Raw genomic sequence first — 24709 nt, forward strand, 5'->3', positions numbered from 1 at the left:
GGGAACTAAGTAGCGATTGGTTGGATCCTGGGCCAATCGGAAGAGTCCTGATTTGGCGGGAGTGTTGACCGCCGCGGCAGCTCTTGGAATTTCTGCCATAGCTCTCGGGGTCCGGCCGCCGTGGCCATGTTCGTGTCCGATTTCCGCAAGGAGTTCTACGAGGTGGTCCAGAGCCAGGTGACCTCTTTTCTTGGACCTCGTGGCCTTATCGGGGGGAAGGGATGAGAGGGAGCGGCCGTGGGAGGGCACCAGGGGCCAGTGTTCGGGTCTCTGCCTTCAACTGGCCCGCTCTTTTCCCGACAGAGGGTTCTTCTCTTCGTGGCCTCGGACGTGGACGCTCTGTGCGCTTGCAAGATCCTTCAGGTGAGCCTTGCGTACTTTGGAAGGGAAGGGCCGGGGCGAAAGGTGAGGATGCAAGCGGGGCCCCAGGAGGAGTTGGGTGCAGTGGGCTGGGTGTCGGGGCTGGAGGTGAGGAGCCGAGAAGGGAACCGCCCCTCTCCCCACCCCCCATGGTGAGAGCGCAGGCTACCTTAGTGGCTGGAGCAGAGGAAAGCTGGGGAGGGGCACTCTGAGAGGTCGTCTCGCTGGCAGGAGTATTGGGTGGGTTAGAGAAGTATTCGGCAAAAGGCAGGGATACTAGTTAGTATTTTTGCAATAACCTGGGCCAAAAAAATGGTTGCATTGGGGAGACCCTTAGACCTGGATGGAGTGGCTCTCCGCAAGTGTGGGGTTTCAGACAGACGAGTCTGTGACAACTGAGGGCACAGTGGTGTCATAAGCAATACCGGAAATTCAGATTACTTCGTCTATTAAGGAAGATCATTGGTTCTGTTTTGAATATAATGCAAAGGTTTACATGACCTTTGTTCAGGCCCTTGGGTCAGGAACTACTTCTCAGAAGACCTAGAAATAAGATCAGCTCCCCCCTACCCCCCGCCGATGTTTTCCTTTGGTAATTTTCAAAAATTAGGCAAAGTTGACAGAATGATACAGTGAACAGTCATATCCCCATAACCTAGTTTTTCCCATTAACGTTTTACCATTCTTACTTTATCACATGTCATTCGTTTCTCAATCCATCTTTTTTTTTTAAGTGCCTTTCAAAGTAAATTGTAAATGTCCTAAATTTGATAGGTTTGAAATTAATCTCTCTCAGGCCCTGTTCCAGTGCGATCACGTGCAGTATACCCTGGTTCCAGTTTCTGGGTGGCAAGAACTTGAAACTGCATTTCTTGAGCATAAAGAACAGGTATGAGAGAAGTATTTTAGAATAATTAGTCTTATTTTATTCAGTTGCAATTTCTTAATACTTAGTATTCTTTATATGTCCACAATAGGTTGCATGTATATTAAAGTATCAGCTATATTAGACAGCATGGAGGGAAAAAATGAGCTATACAGGGTGACTTACCCTCAAGTTGTAGAGACAAAATTGACAACCAAAATAAAGATAGTGAATGTGGACACCCTCTAACTTTGAATTTGTGTTGCAGACACTTCATTGTAAGGTGCTTAGAGCTTAGCAGTTTTTGATATGGCCTAGTTAAAATTATGTTAGACTACACTGCTATTACATATTCTCTCTCCAAGAAAAAGGATCCCAGTTTCCAAATGTTAATCCAGGAATATATCTTCTCCCTTTGCAATTTAAACAGTAGAGGCCAGGACTTCTAGTACCTCTGCATGGAGCTATATTGAGAGATGGGACATTTTAGATCCCACAGGGTAGGGCTGGAGTAGGGAAGAGGGTTTTGGGGGGTCTGGGGCCACATTTAGGACTGTATAGCAGAGATAAATCCTTGCCTGGAGCTCCTGTCATCACAGAAGGAGTGTACCAGTGCCAACTTGGTATTTCTAAGGAAGGGATTTTCTATAGTGATAGGATATAATAAGACTTAATTTAATTTTATGTTCCCGTTAAGTACGGGCTGCCCAAGACTTGCTACAAATTTATTTATTTTTAAATTTTTTTTAAAGATTTTATTTATTTATTTATTAGAATGAGATAGAGAGCATGAGAGGGGAGAGGGTCAGAGGGAGAAGCAGGGAGCCCGATGTGGGACTTGATCCCAGGACTCCAGGATCATGACCTGAGCCGAAGGCAGTCGCTTAACCAACTGAGCCACCCAGGCGCCCAACTTGCTACAAATTTAAACCTGTATAATGCTGTTAGTACAGAGAGACAGCACAGTCCTGCAGGGGACTGAGATCTGAAGAGGCTCTATTATGCATTTGAAGTCTTGGTCTGCTGCTCATCAGCTTCTTGGCCCTTTGCATGAGACTGAGTCATGCTGAGCCTCCACGTGCAGAGACAGACACAGGGCCAGCCATGGGCCTATCTCATGGTGTCATCATGGAAAGGAAAGAGCCTGTGGAGTATAAGCGCTAACACAGGCCAGCGCTTGCCATTTTTGGAGCCTCTCACTGTCGGGGCCATGCCTGGTGTCAGGGGCTTGATGTGTCTCAGCAGAAGGACTCAGGCCTAGTATGCTGAAGTGAAGGACCTCCTCAGGGCACTTACTTCACAATGTCTCTCTCTTTTTTCCAGTTCCGTTATTTTATCCTCATAAACTGCGGAGCTAACGTAGACCTATTGGATATCCTTCAGCCTGATGAAGATGCCATATTTTTTGTGTGTGATACCCACAGGCCAGTCAATGTCGTGAATGTATACAATGATGCCCAGGTAACTCAGCCTTTGGGGTCCATGTCTTCCCTGAGTTCTCCCGTCCATCTTTTTGTACCTCTTATGCCACGGACAACACCACACCTGATTCTAAGCAAGGCATGTATCCACCTCCGCTACGGGAGTTGGAACAGCCTGAGGGCAAGAACCTGGTCTTGCTTATCTCTGGTGAGAAACATGGTGCCTAAGTCTTGGAGGCGCTCTGAATACATTTTGGAATTCACTTAACCTGGGAAGTGTAGGGACCAGAACCCTGCACTGAGCCTGCCCTCAGAGCTCAGGCCCAGCTGGCATCATTGAATAAAAGGATCTAGAGGCATTAGCCCTATGAGTGGGGCTAGCACTCTCCCTGCCCATCCGAAGGGTGGTGTGAGGACCAGAAGACGATAGTGTAAGAGGCCACTGTTAGCCTAAAATGGCCATGCTGTGCTTCCTCATTGAACTCCAGCAGCAAGCATGGAGCCTGGCACAGGGCAGCCACCTAACCATTCTCTGAGTTGACACCCCCCCCACAACCCTCCCACCATGTTATCAAACTGTTGGCCCTGAAGTTCTCTCTCTAAGCGAAATCAGCTTGGAACTGCTTTTAGAGACAAGCAGTATTACTCACTTCGGTGTCACACATCTTCATGTCTTCTTTCAGAGTCCAAGTTGCGGGATATTCATTTTGTTTCTTTGGTGTGTGGCATAAGAGGGAGCTTTTTTCTCAGACTTAAGTGACTATGGATAGTTTTTAAATTTTTGGAATTTTTGCATATCATGTGGTACAACTCCAGTGCCTCAGTGAGTGGAAATAAAAACAAGAAAATGCTTGAGAAGTCTGAAATTCTTCTCTCGAACAGGAGACTCTTTGTACAGAAAACTGAACGAGTCAGCTCATTGGGAAATAATATTCTGCAAGAGAAAAACATGTGGTGGAAAATTTTCTGTCAACGAGAGAGGAGAGTCTTGATTACTTTTTGTTTTAATCTTAGATCAAACTACTCATTAAACAAGATGATGACCTTGAAGTTCCTGCCTATGATGATATCTTCAGAGATGAAGAAGATGAAGAGCATTCAGGAAGTGAGAGTGACAATGGGTCAGAGCCTTCTGAGAAGCGCACACGGTTGGAAGAGGTGGGTTTGGGCTTCCCCACACTCTTGAGGGATTTGTCGTTCCCAGAGGTCAGAGCTCAGACTGGGCCTGCGGGGCCCACGGTTAGCAGGCATGGGGTGTTGACCCTGGGCTCTGCTATCCCCTGGCTGTGTGGCCTCAGGCAGATAACTGAACTTCTTTGAGCTTTGACATCCTTCTCTGTACTGTAGAGTTTTGTCAGAGGAGATGAAACTTAGGATGGCTCAGCTCTTCGCTTAGAGAGCATACATTTTTAAAAAGTGATACAGAGGGGTGGCTGGGTGGCTTAGTCGGTTAAGCATCCTACTCTTGGTTTTGGCTCAGGTTATGATCTCAGGACTCCCCCTGCGTCGGGCTCCACACTCAGCGCAGAGTCTGCTCAAGATTCTCTCTCCCTCTCCTTCCCACTCTGCTCTTCCCCCTGCTCTCTCTCTAAAATAAATAAAAATAAAGTCTTAAAAAAGAGTGATACAGAGAAACAATAAATAGCATAAGCATCAGCTCCCTTCCCCACTTTCTCAAGACTCGCTGTCTGCAGTCACCATGGAGGAACAACATGGGTCTGTGGCTCTCAGCCAGGCTCAGTCCCCAGTGGTCACTCCAGGGGAAGCATCTTGTGTGCAAAGATAAGAGTGGTTTCAGCCTCGTGAGTTTTGGATCTGAGGTGCTTGCCCAATTTGGGGCCTGGCCAACAGGAAGTGGCCTACCCAATGCAGTGGCTTCTGCTACATGGAAAATTAAAGGTGGCAGGTGGTTCTTCCTTTATCAGGAGGGCCATGTTTTATTCTAGTGTTCAGTGTTGTAGATGAAGCTGATGCCCTTTGGCTCCCAATCCTTGGTGTGCGTGCTGAAATTTGCCTCTGAAATGTTTTGGGGTCTTCCCTTCATCCTTGGCCTGACGTTTTCCAATAAGGTGCGTTAGCAGAGCTCTTTTGAGCCATTTTGGGGACATTCAGGACATTCTGTCCATCTAGGGGGCATGTCCTACAAAGGTAGGAATGTTTTCTCCTTGCCTTCCCTGCCTTTGACCAGTCCCTTCTCTAGAGTTTTGGGTGGTCTGATCAAGAACCTCATGCACATTCTTAGATTCTCTTTCCTCTTGTCCAGCTCTTTATCTGCTCCACTCTCTAGCCAACTTCTGGTCTTCATCTTCTAATCTTTGATTTCTAAGAGCTCTTTTTTTGTTATCTGATGCTCCTTTTTTTTATAGCATTCTTTTATCTCTTAATGAGCTGCTTTCCCATCGGGCCCCAAATATCAATATCTGGTGGGATTTTCCCTGGGAACATTCACGTTCTGCAGATTAGGGTTTTGGAAATCTCCATCCAGACTAATAAGTATATTTCAGCACCTAATACGTGCCGGGTATCAATTAGGTCTAGGGTCCCCAGGGGAGAACAAAGTCCTGCCTTCACAAAGCTTCCTTTCCAGTGGGTCAGACATATGGAATGTGTAAATGAGCAGAGTTCAAGGAGGGTTTCAGGTGGAGAGCTGTGTCGAATGAGGAAAACTAAAGCAAGGTAAGGGGCTAGAGAGGGAATGGGCTGCTTTTATGAATGTGGCCGTGGACACTTGACCTGAATGAGGAAGGGAGGAGCCAGGAAGATCCTTAGGATCTTCTCTGCATCCAGTGCGGAGTGTCCACAGATGCAAGGGCTCTGTGGGGGGAACAGGCAAGCAAGAATTGACCAGCGGGTTTGGCAGTAAAGAGAATGTCGATGGTTCATGATGAGATGTCAGAACATGTCAGAGCTTCCATTAACATTTTTAGTGCATCTATTTGGAATCTGAGTTTGTGAGTGCTTTCTATAATACTCATATAATATACATAATTTCCCACCGGCATTTTTTTTCTTTTAGAAGTTTTATAATTTTAGTGTTTTTTTAATTCTTTATTTAAATTCAATTTAGTTAACATATACTGTATTATTAGTTTTAGGGGTAGAATTTAGTGATTCATCATTTGCATATAACCCCCAGTGCTCATTGCTTCAAGCGCCCTCCTTAATGCCCATCACCCAGTTACCCCATCCCCCCATCCACCTCCCCTCCAGCAACCCTCAGTTTGTTTCCTAGGGATCAGCATCTCTTACGGTTTGTCTCCCTCTCTATTTTCATCTTATTTTATTTTTCCTTCCCTTCCCCTATGTTCATCTGTTTTATATCTTAAATTCCATATATGAGTGAAATTGTGTGGTATTTGTCTTTGACTGACTTATTTTGCTTAGCATAATACCCTCTAGTTCCATCCACATCATTGCAAAGTGGCAAAATTTCATTCTTTTTGATGGTTGAGTAATAATTCCAGTGTGTGTGTGTGTGTGTGTGTGTGTGTGTGTGTGTGTGTGTGTATACACTTATATATACATATATCCCACATCTCCTTTATACATTTATCTGTTGATGGACATCTGGGGTCTTTGCATATTTTGGCTATTGTGGACATTGCTGCTATAAACATTGGGATGCAGATGCCCCTTCGAATCACTATATTTGAATCCTTTGGATAAATACCTAGTAGTGCAATTGCTGGGTCATAGGAGGAAAAATGCTGTTTTCCAGAGTTTTTATTCTGATATTTTTCTAATGTATACAACACTTAAAAAGATAGTACAGTGAATACCCATATACCCTTCATCTGGATTCATCAATTTTTCACATTTTCCACACTTTTGCCAGTTTGCCTTCTTTCTATATATATATATATTTTTTTTTTTTTTGCTAGTTCATTTGAGAATAAGTTGCAGACACCATGATGCTCCCTGACAAATTCTTCCACATGCATCTCCTAAGAACATTCTACTCTATAAACACAGCACCATTATCATACATAAGAAATTAGTAATGTCATCTAGTCAACCCCATTTCAATTTCTTTAATTGTCCCCAAAATAGATTTTGTAGTTGTTTTTGTGTATATGGTTGGCACATTTGCATTTAGCTCTTCTCTTAATTGTCTTTTATTTTATTTTATTTTAAGATTTTATTCATTTGAGAGAGAGAGAATGAGAGATAGAGAGCATGAGAGGGAAGAGGGTCAGAGGGAGAAGCAGACTCCCTGCTGAGCAGGGAGCCCGATGTGGGACTCGATCCCAGGACTCCAGGATCATGACCTGAGCCGAAGGCAGTCGCTTAACCAACTGAGCCACCCAGGCGCTCTCTTAATTGTCTTTTAACCTAGACCAGGACCCCATATCTTTTTTTCTGTTTTGTTTTGAATGACATTGGAAGCCAGTCCAGTTTTCTGGTATTTATCACTTGTTCATGGAATACTTTTACTTGCTCCTCTAACTTTGCATTTGCTGTCATCCAAGTTTAGGCCTACATACCTGATTTTAATAAAAGTTAACACTTTTTTTTTTAAAGATTTTATTTATTTATTTGAGAGAGAGGGAGAGCACAAAGGGAGAGTGAGAGTGAGAAGCAGACTCCCCGCTGAGCAGGAGCCCGATGTGGGACTTGATCCCAGGGCCCTGAGATGATGACCTTAGCTGAAGGCAGACGCTTAACCGACTGAGCCACGCAGGCGCCCAAAAGTTAACACTTTGGAGAATACTTCAAATGTAATTAAATCTGCATGATTTGTAAATACACTTGTATCCAAGATATATTCTCAGAAGTATGTTTATTGATACGGGTGCACACTCAAAAGAGATTTAGAGAAAACAGACTATACATATAGAAATCTTAGCTTCCTTTACTTCCCTTACTCTCCTCTATTTATAATGTAAGTTTCTTAAAAATAGACTGTGTACATTTAGATTCACACCATACAGTGGGATAAATTTTGCTTCAACAACAGAACATGATTATAAAACTCAAGAGGTTAAGGGAAGCCTATTATATTTACCCAGTTTCTACTCAGTATGTTCTTTCTTCCATCCTGATGTTCCAGGGTTTTTTCTTTTGTCATATTCTTTCTGTTTTTAGAAATGCCTTTAGTTTAACCATTTTTTTTCTTTTTTTTTTGAGGCAGTCTGCTGGCAGTAAATTCACTTAGTTTTCCTTTTTCTGAGAATTTCTTGATTTTTCTCTTCTTTCCTGCAAGATATTTTCCCTCTGTGTGGGATTCAGAGTTAACAGTTCTTTTTTGTCTGCACTTGAAAATGTTACACTCCTTCTGGCCTCTGTGGTTTCTAGTGAGAAGTCTGCTGCCATTCAGATTGTTTTATCCCGTGGGTAAGATGTCATTTTTCTTTTGCTCTTTTTTGAGATTTAAAAAAAATTGGGGGGACGCCTGGGTGGCTCAGTTGGTTAAGCGGCTGCCTTCGGCCCGGGTCACGATCCCAGGGTCCTGGGATTGAGTCCCGCATTGGGCTCCTTGCTCAGCGGGGAGCCTGCTTCTCCCTCTCTCTCCCTCTGCTTGTGCTCTCTCTGTCAAATAAATAGAATCTTTAAAAAAATAAAAAAATTAAAAAAATTGGGGGCTCTAATGGTCAGAAGTTTAATTACGATGTGTCTTGGCGTGGATTTCTTTGGGCTTAACCTATTGGGATTCAGTCAGCTTCTTGAATCTGTAGGTTTCTCTCCCTTGCCAAATTTTGAGCCATATTTCTTCATTTCAGCCATTATTTCTTCAAGTGTGTTTTCAGCCAATCCTCTTTCTCAGCTTCTTCCAGGACACCAATGCCATGAAGGGTAGGTCTTCTGTTGTAGGTTCTGTACATTTTTCCAGTCTGTTTTCCCTCTCTTGATCAGACTGGGATAATTTCTGTCATTGTCTCTGCTGGTTCTTTCCTCCGTTCCTCCCTTCTGCTCTTGAGCCCAACCACTGAGTTTCTATGTCAGTTATTGTACTTTACAGTTGTAAATTTCTCTTTGTTTCTTCTCTATTTTTCTACTTATTTGCAAAAGCTTCCTTTTTTTCTTCATGTGTTTCAGCTGTTTCTAATTGCCCATTGAGGCATTTTTGTGGTGGCTGCTTTAAAATCTTTGTCAGATAATTCTAACATCTTTGTTATCTTGGTGTTGGCATTTATGGGTTTCCTTTTTTTGTGTTCAGTTGAGATCTTCCTGGTTCCTGTGGTATGATGAGTGCTTTTCACATGAAACCTGAACATTTTTATATTATGTTTTGAGATTCTGGGTCTTATATAAGCCTTCTGTTTTATCTGCTTTCTCTGACATCACTCTGGCAAAGGATGGGCGGGCAGCATGGTCCCTTTATAGCCAGGTGGAGGCAGAAGTTCAAGGTCCTCTACTTGACCTCCGTTAGCCAGTGAGAGGAGTGGCTCTTTGTTACCGCTGGGCAAGGAAGGTCCAGGCTCACTACTTGGCTGCCTCTGATACCACCCCAGTGAGCATGTTGGGAGGTGTTGCAAGTGAAAGGTGGAGGTGTTACATTACAGCTGGGAGGTGTTCACCAGGGTGGGAGTCTGGGCTCCCACTTGGTCTTTGCTGGGTGGGTAGGGGCGGGGCCGCACTGGTTTTGGTGGTGGTGGCTAGAGTATACCAATTATTGTCTAAAAGTTTTCTGTCTTTCAAGGCTGCTTCTCTGGGTCCTTGGCTTTTGTTGGGGATTTTTTTCTTCTGTGCTTGTTGATGTTTCCAGGTTGCCAGCTTCTTCAGCTTCAAGTCTGGGATATATAAGCCAAAACGAAAACCCAGGGAACTCATCTGCATGTCAGTCCTCAGGTCCTAGGATCCCCAGCTGGTTGGCCTTCCTCTCCACCTTCCAGAGTCTCATTTTGTTTGCTTTATATATATCGACAGGGTTTTCAGATAAATTTAGTGGACATATAGGGAAAATTAGATGGAAAATTTCCATCTTTCTGGAAGCAGAAGTCTCGGCACCCTAGATTTGTAAACCCGCCATACCACCTCGTGCCTTTCCTGTGAGAACTAAAGGGATCATGCCTATAAAACTAGAATAGTGGCTGGCACGCGGAGGGACATAGGAAATATTCGCGTTTATTAATCTGGTGGGGAAGCCAGTACGAAGTGACGATGCGCTTATCCTGGCTCACACAGTGGTAGGGGCAGTGGAAGGCTGGCCTGGACAGGTGGAGCGCATGGATAGTGTAGCCGGAGCAGGCGCTGGGGAAGCATCTGCGCCTGTCCACAGTCCGGTGTTCTCAGTGCCAGAGGGGTCCTGGCTGTTCCCCACCTCAGTTCCTCCCTCCTCCAGGACCAGCCTGAGCTCAGGACATGGGAATGAATGACCCATGTTTTCCCTCGGGGGTTCTGTGCCCAATGGTTTCTGCCTCATTAGAACCTTCTTGGGCCACAGGGATACATTCCTGGCTTCTTTGTTCAGCCCTTTGTTCTCTTTGTCCTCACCTCAGGAGATAGTGGCACAAACCATGAAGAGGAGGCAGCGAAGAGAGTGGGAGGCCCGGAGGTGAGTATGCACTTCAAGCAATACCCTGTACCACAGAGCCCGTAATCCCTGTAGGGTACCTGTGTTTTCCATGGGGCCCGGATACATTTTTTTTTTTTCCCCATTTGAGGAGAATTCATTTAGTTTAGAAACTTCAGGGTCGGTGGCTCCAGGAATGAGCATGTGGCCCCTGCATTGGAGAAGAGCTCTGGGTCCCCTCTGTATCACCCTGTGGTCTCACGAGTGGCAGGACTAGGCCCAGAGGTCACCCAAATACATGCTGTTAGGGGTGAGAGCCCCTTGTCTTTTATTTTAGTAGTTTTCCGGATGTACTTTTATTTGTAAGTTCTTTATAAATGAGATAGATGCTAATTGTGTAAAGGTTTTCATAGAAAAAAGTGTGTGAAAAGGAAAGCGAATTATTCATAATTCCTTTCCATATTGCAAATTTAAAAAGTAAAGTGCTCTAGGGGCGCATGGGTGGCTCAATTGGTTGAGCATCCAACTCTTGGTTTTAGCTCAGGTCATGATCTCACGGTCATGGATCAAGCCCCGCATCTGGCTCTGTGCTTGGTAGGAGTCTGCTTCAGATTCTCTCTCCTTCTCCCTCCTGCTCACTCTTTCTCAAATGAATAAATAAAATCTTAAAAAAAAAAAAAGTGAAATGCTTAAAAAAAAAGAAAATGGGCTCCTGGGTGCCTCAGTCGTTGGGCGTCTGCCTTCGGGTCAGGTCATGATCTCTGGGTCCTGGGATCGAGCCCCGCATCGGGCTCCCTGCTCAGCAGGAAGTCTGCTTCTCCCTCTTCCCCCTGCCTGTGCTCTCTCTCACTATCTCTGTCTCTCTCTCATGAATAAATAAAATCTTTGGTTTTTTTTTTTAAGAATTAATTTATTTATTTGACAGAGAGAGACACAGCAAGAGAGGGAACACAAGCAGGGGGAGTGGGAGAGGGAGAAGCAGGCTTCCTGCTGAGCAGAGCCTAATGCAGGGCTCGATCCCGGGACCCTGGGATCGTGACCTGAGCCGAAGGCAGACACTTAACAACTGAGCCACCCAGGCGCCCCGAATAAATAAAATCTTTAAAAAAAAAAAAACAACTGGAAAGGTTAGTGTAGCTTGAGGTGACCGTGCAACAGTGCTGTTGAGCTGAGAATTCCTTGCTGGGTCCCGTCCTTGAAGGTCTCCGCTGTTCCAGCTGAGGGTGTTGTGCTCAGCCACCCCCTCATGGAAGGACAATGAAATACTATTTTGGGAAGTATAAGAAAAGAAAAATGAATATAATCCATATTCACTGATCGGAAGAGATTCTGACTTTGGATCAATCTTCCTGGGGTACCCATGCTTGTACATATTTTATATGATCGTAATAGACCCCTAATTTTGCATTTTTTCACTTAATATAACCATTTTTGATAGTTCCAAATAATCTGCACTGTGCTTACTTGGCCAGTCCCTTTCTTTTTTGAACTAGAGGTTACCTCCAGTATTTTGCCACGACAAGTAGAGCTGCAATGAACGACCTTGTACACACAGTGCTTTCTTTCTTGTCCCTTTGAACTGTTGTCTTAGGATAATTTCTTAGAAGTGGGATTCTGGGACTATTCTATGCCGTTTTATGTCTTTTATTGCCACAAGCCTTTTATGTCAACATTACTCCCTTCCCTGCCTTGTACACGTACACTCTGTGAAAGGGTCTTTAAGTGGATGACTTAATCTGTCTCTCTCTGAGTACTGTCAAGTTTTAGCATTTTCCAAATGTTGGTCTTCCTTGCACTGCTTCCTGTTGAGGACCTGCCTTTTATGTCGTTACAGAAGAGACATCCTCTTTGACTATGAACAGTATGAATATCATGGGACGTCGGTACGTATGGATAGGTGTACTTCACCATAGAGTTCTGATTCTAGGGGTCAGTGTCCTAAAACATGAGGAGGAATGAGCATAGGTTTTAGAACTACGAAAGCCTGGTTTGAATCTGCACCCCACAACTTCCACTGTGTGACCTAGGGCAGATGGGGCAGCCTCTCTGAGACTTAAGCTTCTCCATAAAAGGAAGAGAACTACCCTCATTTCTGAGGCAGTTCTTAGGCTGGTCCTGCACACCCAATAGGTGCCCATAGGACAGTAGCTATTATTTTTGTTCATCATCAAAAATACAAAACAAGTCGGGCGCCTGGGTGGCTCAGTTGGTTAAGCGACTGCCTTCGGCTCAGGTCATGATCCTGGAGTCCCGGGATCGAGTTCCGCATCGGGCTCCCTGCTCAGCAGGGAGTCTGCTTCTCCCTCTGACCCTCTTCCTTCTCGTGCTTTCTCTCTCTCATTCTCTCTCTCAAATAAATAAATAAAATCTTAAAAAAAAAATTAAAAAAAAAATACAAAACAAGTCTATTTCAGTCCCTGTGCAAGAAGATAAGCTCTAGAATTACAGAGGCCCATCACTGTGTGTTATGGAACAGAATTTCACGTGGGAAACATAGGTGTTGACTCTGGTAGTGTTGAGCAGAGCTCAGGGCTTTAAGGAGCCCTAGAAAATAAGTTTCCAGTAAAATATCATGTGTTTAGTACTAGCATTTGGCCCTGGGACCTTGAACTCTGAACACCATATTTCCAGTATCCCTTTTACTATCAAGGTCCCATCATCCTTTGAAGGATCGTCTTTTGCCCTCTCTGCTCTGCCCCAGGACGTGGAAAATTCTAAGCAGTGGGTGAGGCTGGTGGGGAGGCAGATGCCTGGTTCCCACCAAATCTGTGGACCATTCCCTTGGAAATCCTCTCTGGTGGGCAGCCCAGTGTCACACCGCTAATGGGACTTTAGAGTCTTCTGGCCGGGCACTGATCCCCCTTGTTGTCTCCTACCAAAACCCAGACTCTGCGCACAGGGAGCTAGATGCTTCTGTCTGCAGACAGGCCTGTTAGAAAGATCTTCCTCACAGAGGTCCTGAGGCATCCTCCCTCTTTAACGTCCAGGTAATGGGAACCAAGGTCCTGCCTCACCCAGCCTTCCTGGGAGTGTGTGTGTGTATAAGGCCACCAGCCAGCTGGGAAGAGCATGTGGACATAGGCCCCCAACCTCCTGGCTTCAGCGCCTCCCCAGGTATCACCGAGGCACCTGGTGAGATGTCTAGAGGCTCTAGCACAGTGCTGTACCCAGATGGTCTCCCTTGCATGATGAAGTGTACACACAGGAATGACTAGTTAGCAGAGGAGACCGTGCAAGTCACTTGAGTTACTCTGTCTTCTTCCCTCAGTTTGGCCTTCCCTATCCACCCATGCTTCCTTCCCTATCTGGGAAGACCTTCAGTCTGAAGGGGCTTGGCTGGGATCCTAGACAGCTCAGGTCTGGCCCAGCTGTGCAGCCCAGCCCTCCCCCCGCCAACCTCCCCACCATGAGCACAGCTGCCTTGGACCTCAGGCTTCTTTCTTTCTTGCAGTCAGCCATGGTGATGTTCGACTTGGCGTGGATGATGTCCAAGGACTTGAATGATATGCTGTGGTATGTAGGCCCCATCAAGACCAGTGCTGTGTGGAGCTTCCTTCTCCAAGTAGCTCTGTCTTCCCACAGAACAGGCTCTGGAGGAAGACATCACTGTGCGGTTTCCACCAGGAATATTGGATACAGCCCATTTCCAGGAATTTGCATAGCCCTGGTTTTCTTTCTATGAGACTTGGCTGCATACGAACTCCTGGGGGAAATGGGAGGGAGCACTGTTGGGTGCAGAGGGTCGAGGGTGGGGCCGGACTACAGCTCTGCCCTTCCCACACTACCACTCAGCTTTGCTGCCTGGTAAATTTGGGTAACAGAAGGAGCCTGAGATATGAACAAGACAGCCTTTGCTAGGCATCTTTGCACCCCTGACGTGCGGTGAAATCTGGTACAGGAATACCCATTAGCCCACCTCTGAGTTTGCTACATGGGCCGTTGTGCTCAACACAACCTAGGTTGGTTTAGAAACTAAAGCCAGAGTCTGAGCAAAGAAAGTCGCGATCTGGCCTGCTCCACCCCCTCAGCGCTCTGCTCCCATCCTGGTTTTCTCCTCCAGGAGATAAGGAGAAATCTCCCGGCCCTGAGCCCACGGTGGGAATTGTAATGGTCTTTGCTGAATCAGGGTCTTAGGACAGCCCGGGGCTGGGGCAGGACCGAGGCACTGGCCACACCTAAGCCCAGGGGTGCTCTGTCCTCACCCTGAGCCGGTGCCCAGCTGTGGACCCACTTGTCATCCTCGGACACGTGGCTCAGCTCTCTTTGCCTCAGGTCCTCCTCCAGGGTGTGGACTGACAATCCCATACCCTGGCACAGGGGCCAGCTTGTGCATCAAGAGATCTTGCAGTAAGGTCAGGTGGGAGCCCTGGACTGTGTCCTGTAGCCACAGCATGTTACTGCCACGTCGGCATTGGGGAGCCTTTGGTGAACACCTGCTGTACGCTCAGGTGCCCACTCACAACAGCCCACTCATGACAAGCACCCCCAGTTTAACATTGATGTCAGAATATGCCCCTGTGAAATGTCTCCAGAAAACTCCAGAAACAGCACAAGGACAAATGCAAAATAACCTAATACAAAATGTATGCGTGGAAAGGTTGGAAGGAGGAAGGGTGGGTCGAGGAAGATATAGCAGGGTGGCATTTTTTGAAGAGGACCCTCTGAGGAGGGGCTCACTGTACTGAGAGATATGGTGCTCAGACACCCTGCCCCCAGGCGAACCTTGCAGGGCCTCCCCTGCCTCACTTGCACCCAGCATCTCTGTCTATTCTCGGCTCTGGCCCCAGAGGAGGGTCTTGAAGGACGCGGCCTGGGGACTGACCTACGGTACACACCTGAGGTCCTGGTCCCTCCTGCCATGGGCTGGCCGTGACCCAGGTCAAGTCAACCTGGGTCTCCATTATCATCTCGTGCACAAAAGATGAGCTAAGAGACAGGAGCTTGGAAGACTCTTAAGAGGCCTAAATGCTGTTACTCTGTGTCCCATCATTTCAAGACAGGGAGACATGGGCGTAATGAGGGTCTGCTGTGCTGCAGGGCACATTGCAGAGGGGGCAGGTGGCACGAGGGGCTCGGAGGTAGAATGACATGCCAGGACCCACCAGCGCCTGAATATGGTGTCTGCTATAGTCCCACTCCAGCAGGATGAGGGTGGAGAGTGGTGGGGTCAGCCAGGACACAGACAGCGTCAGGCCTGCCGTCCCGGCCCTGGGAGATCTCCCTTCTGGGTCCCGCAAGCTCCCACGGCAGTGACACTGTGCTGGGAACCCAGAGTTGGCCCCGTGACCTTTTTACCCTGCAGAGGAGAGACTGCCTGTCCGACGGTGGGCCTGGGCCGGACGCTCCTATGAGCTTTGTTGCTCTTTTCTCTTCCAGGTGGGCCATCGTTGGACTAACAGACCAGTGGGTACAAGACAAGATCACTCAGTAAGGATGTGCTCCCTCGGGCTGTCCGAGGTTGGCCTGTGCTATGGCCATGTGCATGGCTTGGCTGCAGCCCCAGTTTGCAATGGGAAGATGGGTGGCAGAGCCCTGTTGAGGAGGGAGCTGGCCTTGGGCCTAGGTCCTCGTCACTGAGGAAGGGCTTAGGACTAGGACCTGTGGTGGAGTGGTGTGTGGCCTGGTGTAGATGCTTTGTCCACCCTCGGGGAGCCCAGCAGATGGAGCCAGAGGTGAGAGGAGGGAGCTTGGTCTCCCGGCTCTCCATATGCCCTTGCACGGGGCTGGGAGGAGGAGGTGAGGGCCCCAGGAATCCTGCCAGGGAGGGTGGATGTGATCTCAAAGGCAGGGGAAGGCTGGCAAGGACAGCCAGGAGGACTGGCATGGAGCCGAATCCTCTTTTGCCTCTCGGTGGGCAGGCTTTGGTGCTCCCCATCACTCCTGATGGAGAGCTGAAGGGCTACCCCAGAATGCAGACACCGCGGAGGCATGGGGTATCGGCATCCCCTCTCATCCTCAGTCTGGTGGCCATCAGGTGGGAACTCCAAGGGAATCAACAGGGATCCATACCCTAACCCTGTCCAAGGGCACCCTAGCCTGTCACCTGGCACAGCTTCTGTGCATACTGGACTCCTTGTGCAATTTGCAGAAGCCCCTGTGCCCCCATTTCCTGCCTCTCCCATCCCACTCTGCCCACCTGAGTCCTGCGGTATAGCCCAGGGACCCAGGAGGGTTCTGAGTCTCACAGGCCTGGACACCTTGCTGGGCCTTGCTCCCCCTTCTGTGTTAAGGATGGCATGGGGTGTGTGCAGTGACGGGCACCATCCCTGACCTGTGGCAGCCCCTCAGGTGAGGCTCCACTGTCACTGTCCTGCTCAGTGGCCACCTGCAGGTGGACCTGGACTGGGGTTCTGCCCTCCCCTGCTGTGCTCCGGAGCACTTCCTGTGCAGGATCCACACCCTCTGGTGGGATTACTGACACTATGTGATCTGTCCACTTCACCGTGGCTGGTAGACAGGGCCGTGGCCTCCACAGTGCCCGCCCTCAGGAGGCCTCAAAAAAGTCTGGTCAGGACATCTGCCGCCCAGAGGAGAGTGGAAAGGGGACAGGGACACAGCCAGAGCCCACCCCTCCCAGCTCTGTCGCCTCACACCCCCGGCCGCCAGGCCCTGGTGCCGGAGCCACATTTGGCTTCTCCACAGTGGTGGTGGAGCTCCGTCAGTCCTGGCAGGAACAGCCCATGTGGTGGGCCAGCCCCTAAGCCTGGGCGGGGGGGGGGCCCACCCCCCGAGGGAAGGAGGGAAGCCACGTGGCCAGCTGTGAAAGAGGAAGGCGTCCACCCAGGCGGCTGGCGGGGCTTTCTTTCCAGGATGAAGTACGTGACCGACGTGGGCATCCTGCAGCGCCACGTGTCCCGGCACAACCACCGGAACGAGGACGAGGAGAACACCCTCTCTGTGGACTGTACGCGGATCTCCTTCGAGTATGAGTATCCTTGCAGCTCAGGCCTTCCGGCCACAGGCAACAGCCCAGCCCTCGGTTTTGCTCAGCAGTGCACCCGTTTGCTGTGTCACGGGTCTGTGGGCCCAGCCCACATCCCCCTGTGGGTGGTGTGTGAGGGGGACAATCGCTGCTGGGGCTGCCACAAGAGAGGGGCCCTGGTGTGTCCTCCAGGCTGGGCAGAGTACTGGGGCCTGGGGAGCAGCCTCTGTCCTGGCTTTTCTGTGGGGCTTTGGCTCCTAAATGCCAGTGCTGGGCTCGGGAGCATCATCTATTTATTTAGGGCTCATTGTGGACCCGGTGCGTGTGGGCAGGTACATATGCAGGGCAGGTGGTTTAGCAATGAGTGCAGACTCTTGCCAAGCCAATCAGGAAGAAGTAAGCCAGCAGATGATCACAGAGCATAAATGTTTCATGAGAAGAAGGTAAGGCATTGATAGAATAACCAGGGGCTTGTTGGGTGGCAGTGCTGAGGAAAGACCTCTGGGAGGCCACGTCTCAGGCTGAGACTTAGCCATACTCCATGGGAGGGAGGACAGCCTGGGCCAAGGCTGTGGCCGTGCAAAGGCCCTGAGGTGAGCTTGAAGAAGTGGCTGGAAAAATGGGTGAGGTCTGAGGGTCAGAGAGCCTAGGGCAGTGGGAGGTTGAGGGGGTTGGGGAGTTCAGTTCTTTGTGCTTAAAAGGTCCCTGGGCTGCTGGTTGTTGGGGAGACAGACTGTGGGAGCCACAGGCGCAGTGCGTGGCTGGGGCCTGGCTGCTTCAGTGGTGAGAAGTGATGGCAGGAATGATGCTGCCCTGTGCCTGCTGTGATGGATGGGGACCAATAAACATGGGTTTAGACAGGCCAAGTAGGAGGTGGCCATGACACGTCTAGGAAGAGGTGACAGATGTGAGGCAGCCGAGCTCACAGGAAGGGGGACCCACCAGGACCTGACTTAGTGACGTCTGGGGATCAGGGCCTAACCATTAGGAGGGGTAGCACAGGGCATCAGATGCAGGTGGAGCCAGCTGGGCCTCCTGCTGAGACCCTTGGAGTAGGAGACGAGAGGCATGCGGGGGACAGGACTGTCCTCACACACAGTCACATTTGCAGCCCCACGAGCAGTAAACAGCATGTTTGGGGTGAGGATGGGCTTTGCTCAGGGGGTCCCGGCAGAGGGAAGGGTGTGGGGGAGGGCCGAGCTAGCTGTAGCATGCAGGGAGCAGATGGGATGATAGCCTGGAGGCCATGAGGACTCTTCTCTGTTGCCACAGTACATAGACTCAGAACCCCTCCGCCTCAGTTTCCCTGTCAGTCCAAGAGGGATAATGGTTTGCACGCACCCCCTTACAAGCTCTCTCTATGGGTCAAATTAAGCTAAGAAAGTCAAAGAACGCCAGGTTACCCATGTGATAAGTGGCTGTGCAGGCAGGCTGTCCCGGGACGGGTGGGGCCACACACTGTGAGCTGCGGGGTGCCACCCAGCCACAGCCTCCTTGACTGGCCGCAGCCTCCGCCTGGCGCTCTATCAGCACTGGTCCCTCCATGACAGCCTGTGTAACACGTGCTACACCGCGGCCCGGTTCAAGCTCTGGTCTGTGCATGGGCAGAAGCGGCTCCAGGAGTTCCTCGCCGACGTGGGGTGAGTGACCACCTTGGCCCAGAGGCCTCTGCCCCTCGGCCCCCAAGGGAAAGGTCCCTCCCCTTCCTTGTGACCAATATCCAGCGGCTACCTGTTTCTACCAGAAGTGCCTCACCTGGAGACCCCAGAATATCATCCAAATATCATCCCATGTTTGCATGTGCTGGGTCCCGTCAGGGTGCTTTTCGTCCTGCTTGTGTTTAGTGATCTCCCATCTGAAGCCAGGTTGCCTATGTAACCAGTGCTTGCCATCTTTCCAGCCTCCCCTTGAAACAGGTGAAGCAGAAGTTCCAGTCCATGGACATCTCCTTGAAGGAGAATTTGCGGGAGATGATCGAAGAGTCTGCAAATAAATTTGGGTAAACATGTTTTTCTGGATTAAGCTTCGTTCAGGCTTCAGCTTCAGCCACACTGCTAAAATAATGCAAAAACAAGAATGCACAAATGAGTGTGACCTGTCTAGCCTTTCCCGAAGTTTTGAGTTCTCTTTGGGTTGAAAGTAGGTCCAGGGCTGGAGAAGTCCAAGTCCTTAAATCCTGGGGCTAAGGTGCAGACCTCTAGTTTGACCTGGTCTGTCCTTCACTGAACACAGGAAATGGCCTTGGGAAGGGCCTACTGGGGCCAAGTTCAGGCAAGCTCTGCCTAGAGGGTTCTGTGCCTGCTCCTAGCATCCTGGGACGTGGGAGGGGGCCACACACATATCCCTGCTCTGCCCCCCAACCAGTGGAACAGCTTTGGATAAGGTACTCGGTGCCCTGGGTTACAGGGCTGGGATGTCAGGTCTTCTGACCCCCTGCATTCTGGGACTGGCATAGTCTTGCTGTGAGCATTAGCAGGGGCCAGGGAGGGACAGTAGTACATCGCCTGGCCTGGCAGTGAGAGTACCCCCACAACTTGAGAGCAGGGATGACGGCCGTGTTGCTTCCTCCTACTGCAGGATGAAGGACATGCGCGTGCAGACTTTCAGCATTCACTTTGGATTCAAGCATAAGTTCCTGGCCAGCGATGTGGTCTTTGCCACCATGTCGCTGATGGAGAGTCCCGAGAAGGACGGCTCAGGGACCGATAACTTCATCCAGGCTCTGGATAGTCTCTCCAGGTACTGGGTGTGGCCGTGGGCTGCTGTTCCCCCACCCCCCACAAGCCACGTCTGGCCCTCAACCTAACAGTCTTCAGGGAGGCAGGTCGCAGGGACCCCAGGGTGTGGTGGTGACTGTGTCCTGCAGAAACTGAGTCACAGTCCACCAGAACTAGGGGTACATGTGACACATTTCCTATCTATCTTCAGTGTGTGTCATTTCGTCTTGAATCCTTTTAATCGCCTTTCTTTTTGATTAAAAAAATTTTTTTTCACCTCCTTTTCCCTCTTCAGGCATTGTTTGTAATGTTTATTCATCCTTGTGTTTTTTCTAATTTAATCTTCATTTATCAATTATTTTCCTTTTATTTCTAATTTTTTCTTACCTCATTCCCTGAGATGTCTTCTTTTATTATTACTTTTTTTTAATGTCTCTTAGCTTGCTTTGAAATAGAACAATACAATGTTGACCTTTTGGGGACATATCTTTCTAGAGTACTTTTGTTGTCGATAGAGATGCTATTCTGCTCCTTAGTCCCTTTTTTCTGATAGTAACTTTGAGAGGATTTGACCTTGGTCCTCATCCATTGCTCCTTTTTTGTACGTGAATTTCACTTCCCTGACTTTTTCAGGGGAGGCATGATTCAGACAGCTTTTCTAACTTCGGAGAATTGCCACTCTGTTGCTTTTGTGAGGTGTTAAAAATGCAGGGGTCTGCTCTCGGGGGGTTCCTGGCCCTGTTCCCTAGCATACTTTTTTTAAGTAGCTTTACTGAGCTATAATTCATAAACTATATAATTCACCCATTTAAAGTGTACAATGGCTTTTAGTATGTTTACAAGGTTGTGAAATATCACCACTACCTAATTTTAGAACATTTTCATTGCCTCAGAAAGAAACCCTATTCCCCTTAGCCATCGCCTCCCAAATCCCCCATCTCTCCCAGCCCCAGACAACCACCAATCGACTTTCTGTCTTCATAGATTTGCTATTTTGGACATTTCATATAAATAGAATCAGACAATATGTGGTCCTTTATAGTCATAAATTTGAGGCTCCTTTCCCTTGAGGGAAAGGGAAATGTTCTCAAGGTTCATCCATGATGCAACATGAAGGAATTTCTTTCCTTTTTATTGCTAATAAGATTCTCTTGTCTGGACATACCATATTTTATTCATCCAATGATCAGTTAACAGATATTTGGTAGTTTCTACCTTTTGACTGTTATGAATAATGCTGCCATAAATACACATAGATGCATTGTGTGGACATATGTTTTCATTGCTCTTGGGTATATGCTTAGGAGTGGAATTGCTGGGTCATATGATGAGTCTGTTTAACCTTTTGAATAACAGTGAGACTGTTTTCCAAAGTGACTGCATCATCTTACATTCCCATCAACAGTGTATGAGAGTTTGAATTTCTCTACATCCTCGACAACGCTTGTTATTGTTGGTCTTTTTCATTGACAGCCATCCTGGTGTGAAGTGGTATGAAGTGGTGTGAAGTGGGAGCTCGTGGTTTTCACCTGCATTTCCCTCATGGCTTAATGATATTAGATAGCTTTTCATGTGCTTATTGGCCATTTGTAGGTCTCGTTTGGAGAATTGTCTATTCAAGCCCTTTGTCCATTTTTAAGTTGAGTTGTCTTTTTATTATTGAATTAAAAGAATTGCTTCATATATTCTAAATGCAAATCCCTTATCAAACATGATTTGCAAATAGTTCCTCCCATCCTGTGGGTTATCTTTTCAATTTTCTCGATGCTATTCTTTGAAGCCCAAGTTTTTGTTTTTGTTTTTTATTAACATACTATATATTATTTGTTTCAGGGGCACAGGTCTGTGATTCATCAGTCTTACACAACTCACATCGCTCACCATAGCATATACCCTCCCCAGTGTCCATCACCCAGCCACTCCATCCCTCCCCACCCCCCACCAGTCCAGCAACCCTCAGTTTGTTTCCTGAGATTAAGAGTCTCTTATGGTTTGTCTCCCTCTCTGGTTTCATCTTGTTTCATTTTTCCCTCCCTTCCCCTATGATCCTCTGTCTTGTTTCTCAAATTCCTCATATCAGTGAGATCATGTGATAATTGCCTTTCTCTGATCGACTTATTTCGCTTAGCATAATACCCTCTAGTTCCATCCACATCATTGCAAATGGCAAGATTTCATTTTTTTGATGGCTGCATAATATTCCATTGTGTATATATATATATATATATATGTATATATATATATATATATATATATATACCACATCTTTATCCATTCATCTGTTGATGGACATCTGGGCTCTTTCCATAGTTTGGCTATAGCATAATACTCTTAGTTCCATCCACGTCATTGCAAATGGCAAGATTTCATTTTTTTTATGGAAGCCCATTTTTAATCTCGATCAGGTCCAAGTTATCTTTATTCTTTCATTTCTTATGGTTTTGATGTCATATCTAAGCAGCCATTTAAGAGTTTTATAGTTTGGGCCTTTACATTAGATGTGATTCATTTGAAGTAAATTTTTGTGTCTGGTGCAAGGAACAGGTTCAACTTAATTCTTTTGCATGTGGACATCCAACTTGTTCTAACACCATTTGTTGAAAAGACTTCTTTCCCTGACGGAATCATTTTGGCACCCATGTTGAAGATCAAAATTGTGGGAATTTTTTTCCAGACTCTCAACTATGTTCCATCAATTGGTATATGTACACTTGTGGCAATACCACACTGTTTTGATTACTGTCGCTTTATAGCAAGTTTTAATTATTCTGTGTTCCTTGAATTTCCATATGCATTTTAGGATCAGCTTGTCAATTTCTGCAAAGAAGTCAGATTGCATTGAACCTATAGATCAATTTGGGGAGTATTGCTGTCTTAAAAGTATTAAAGCTTCCAGTCCATGAACATGGGATATTTTCCCATTAACTCAGATCCTCTTTAATTTCTCTCAACAATGTTTTATAGTTTTTAGAGAATGAACTCTTCTTATACTTCTGTGTTAAATTTATTCTTAAATATTTTATTCTTTTTGATGCTCTTGTAAATGGACTTGCTTTCTTAGTTTTATTTTTGCCTGCTCATTGCTACTGCATAGAAATACAGTTGATCTTTGTATATTGATCTTTATCCTGCAACATTACTGAATTTGTTTAATAGCTCTAATAGTGTTTTAGTGTATTCCTTGGGATTTCATGTATACAAGATTATGTTATCTGCAAATAGAAATGGTTTTACTTCTTCCTTTCCAGTCTAGCTGCTAGAACCTCCATTACTATCCCAGTGCATTTTTATCTGTACCTTCTTTTTTCCTTTTTATATTGTCTCTATCTTACTCAATTTTTATTCCATTCTCAGCACTTTTTCCTCACTGTGGAAAGGAGCTCTGGCTGGTCATGTGGGACTCTGGAGCTAGACTACTCTGGCCCCCTCATCTTTACCATGGCCCCTTGCACTTTACTTCACCTACTCTTGGACAAGGCAAAACTCTCACTTTGGGCTGCTGTTTCCCAGTTGCCTGGAGTTTTTCATCATTCTTAGATCTTGCTGCTTCTCAGCTCCCTCCCACACTGACTCCAACGATACACCAGTCTTGTGGCTATTTGGTGGTCTGTTCTCCCTGCTTATATTTATTTTGGGGTCTGTAATGTTCCTTTATTCTCTTGTTTTGTTACAATCCTAGATTTTTGGTTTGCAATGTGGTTGCTCTACGTATGTTTATCTAGAAATTTGAGGAAATGCCATAACTATAGATTCAACTGTTGTTGCCCTCATCCCAGAGTTGATGGAGCAGTTTTAGACATTGTCTACTGACTTCTTGCTATGACAGGACATTTATTCCTCTTTTGTGCTCCTTCCCCCTCCTGTGGGTACAGTTATGCCACTATTTGTGGCTCCTTTATAACTGTAACATACTTACACCTTGTTCTATCACCATTGTCTCTTGTCTCCCTACTTTGCAAGAAAAAGATATTAGCATTCTTACTTTTCTCTTTCCCCATACCTTTCACTTTGCAAAATTTCTGCTTTTACATTTTCAGGGTGTATCTTGGGTTAGAGAATAGAATGCAAGTCATCTCATCCTTGGCTATAGATAGATTCTAGAAGATGAAAATCAATAGGTTTACTTCGTTGTGCTAATAAAATATAAGAGTCACTCATGTGCAGTGATTACCTTACTTTCTGGTACTGCTCTTTGCTTTTCCTGGAGATCTTAATTGCCTTCTTTATCATATCCAGTTTTTGTCCAGCTCTCCTTCCAGGAGGTATTCCCTGAGGCCCTTTTGTCCGGGAAAGCCTGGGGTTCTGTCTTCTGACACTAGCCTGGACCTGCAGCTCTCTAGGCCTGTTGTTTGCTGCCACCACTGATGACCCTTGACTGTGCCCTGGATTAGAGCCAGTGTTTCTTAGGATCCTTATCTTTGGTTGTTTCACTCTTTCATTTTGTTAGAGCACAATTCCCAAGTAACTTTTAAAGAAAGAGCGCATGTGAAATCAACATTCTTCGTTCTTGCATGTACAACAATATCTTCATTCTGCCCTCATCTGGTTCCTGGTATAGCTTATTTACAGTTCAATGCTGAAGGTAATTTCCTGTTGAATGTGGATTCCATTGCTCCCCTGTCTTCTAGCAGCAAGTATTGCTAATTGAGATCTGAGCCATCTTGGTTCTTGTTTCTTTGTAAATGTACTCCCATCACACCTAAAGAAGCTTGCAGGATTTTTTCTTTTCTTTTCAGTGTTCTGTGATTTCATCGTGATGTGTCTAGGGTGGATCTTGCTTCATGGATTGTACTGGCTTCTCAGGCAAGCCCTTTCTAGCCAAAGCCCCAGATTTTTCAGCTTAGGAATGCTTTTGTACTATTTCTTTAATTACTTCTCCCACACATACATCAGTGTTGTTGTTTTTTTTTTTTTTTACATCAGTGTTTTTTATCTTTCTTTCCTGGCTTCCTGGAACAATGCTATGTCTCT

General features: G+C 46.9%; 1 protein-coding gene across 1 annotated transcript in view; it reads left to right on the top strand.

Moving 5' to 3' along the window:
* Window positions 1-37: 37 nt before the first annotated feature.
* CDC45 (cell division cycle 45) overlaps window positions 38-24709 on the top strand; it is a 34475-nt gene continuing 9803 nt past the window's right edge. Inside the window, exons 1-13 of the mRNA XM_027576295.1 lie at window positions 38-177; window positions 304-363; window positions 1157-1249; window positions 2549-2686; window positions 3661-3804; window positions 10086-10141; window positions 11934-11982; window positions 13551-13612; window positions 15476-15526; window positions 16909-17028; window positions 18530-18661; window positions 18922-19020; window positions 19599-19760. Of these exons, the coding sequence (XP_027432096.1) occupies window positions 127-177; window positions 304-363; window positions 1157-1249; window positions 2549-2686; window positions 3661-3804; window positions 10086-10141; window positions 11934-11982; window positions 13551-13612; window positions 15476-15526; window positions 16909-17028; window positions 18530-18661; window positions 18922-19020; window positions 19599-19760 (1217 nt within the window). The 5' untranslated portion in view covers window positions 38-126. The remainder of the gene's footprint in view (window positions 178-303; window positions 364-1156; window positions 1250-2548; window positions 2687-3660; window positions 3805-10085; window positions 10142-11933; window positions 11983-13550; window positions 13613-15475; window positions 15527-16908; window positions 17029-18529; window positions 18662-18921; window positions 19021-19598; window positions 19761-24709) is intronic.

The sequence above is a fragment of the Zalophus californianus genome, chromosome 14 (assembly GCF_009762305.2).
Source record: "Zalophus californianus isolate mZalCal1 chromosome 14, mZalCal1.pri.v2, whole genome shotgun sequence".
Taxonomy (NCBI): Eukaryota; Metazoa; Chordata; class Mammalia; order Carnivora; family Otariidae; genus Zalophus; species Zalophus californianus.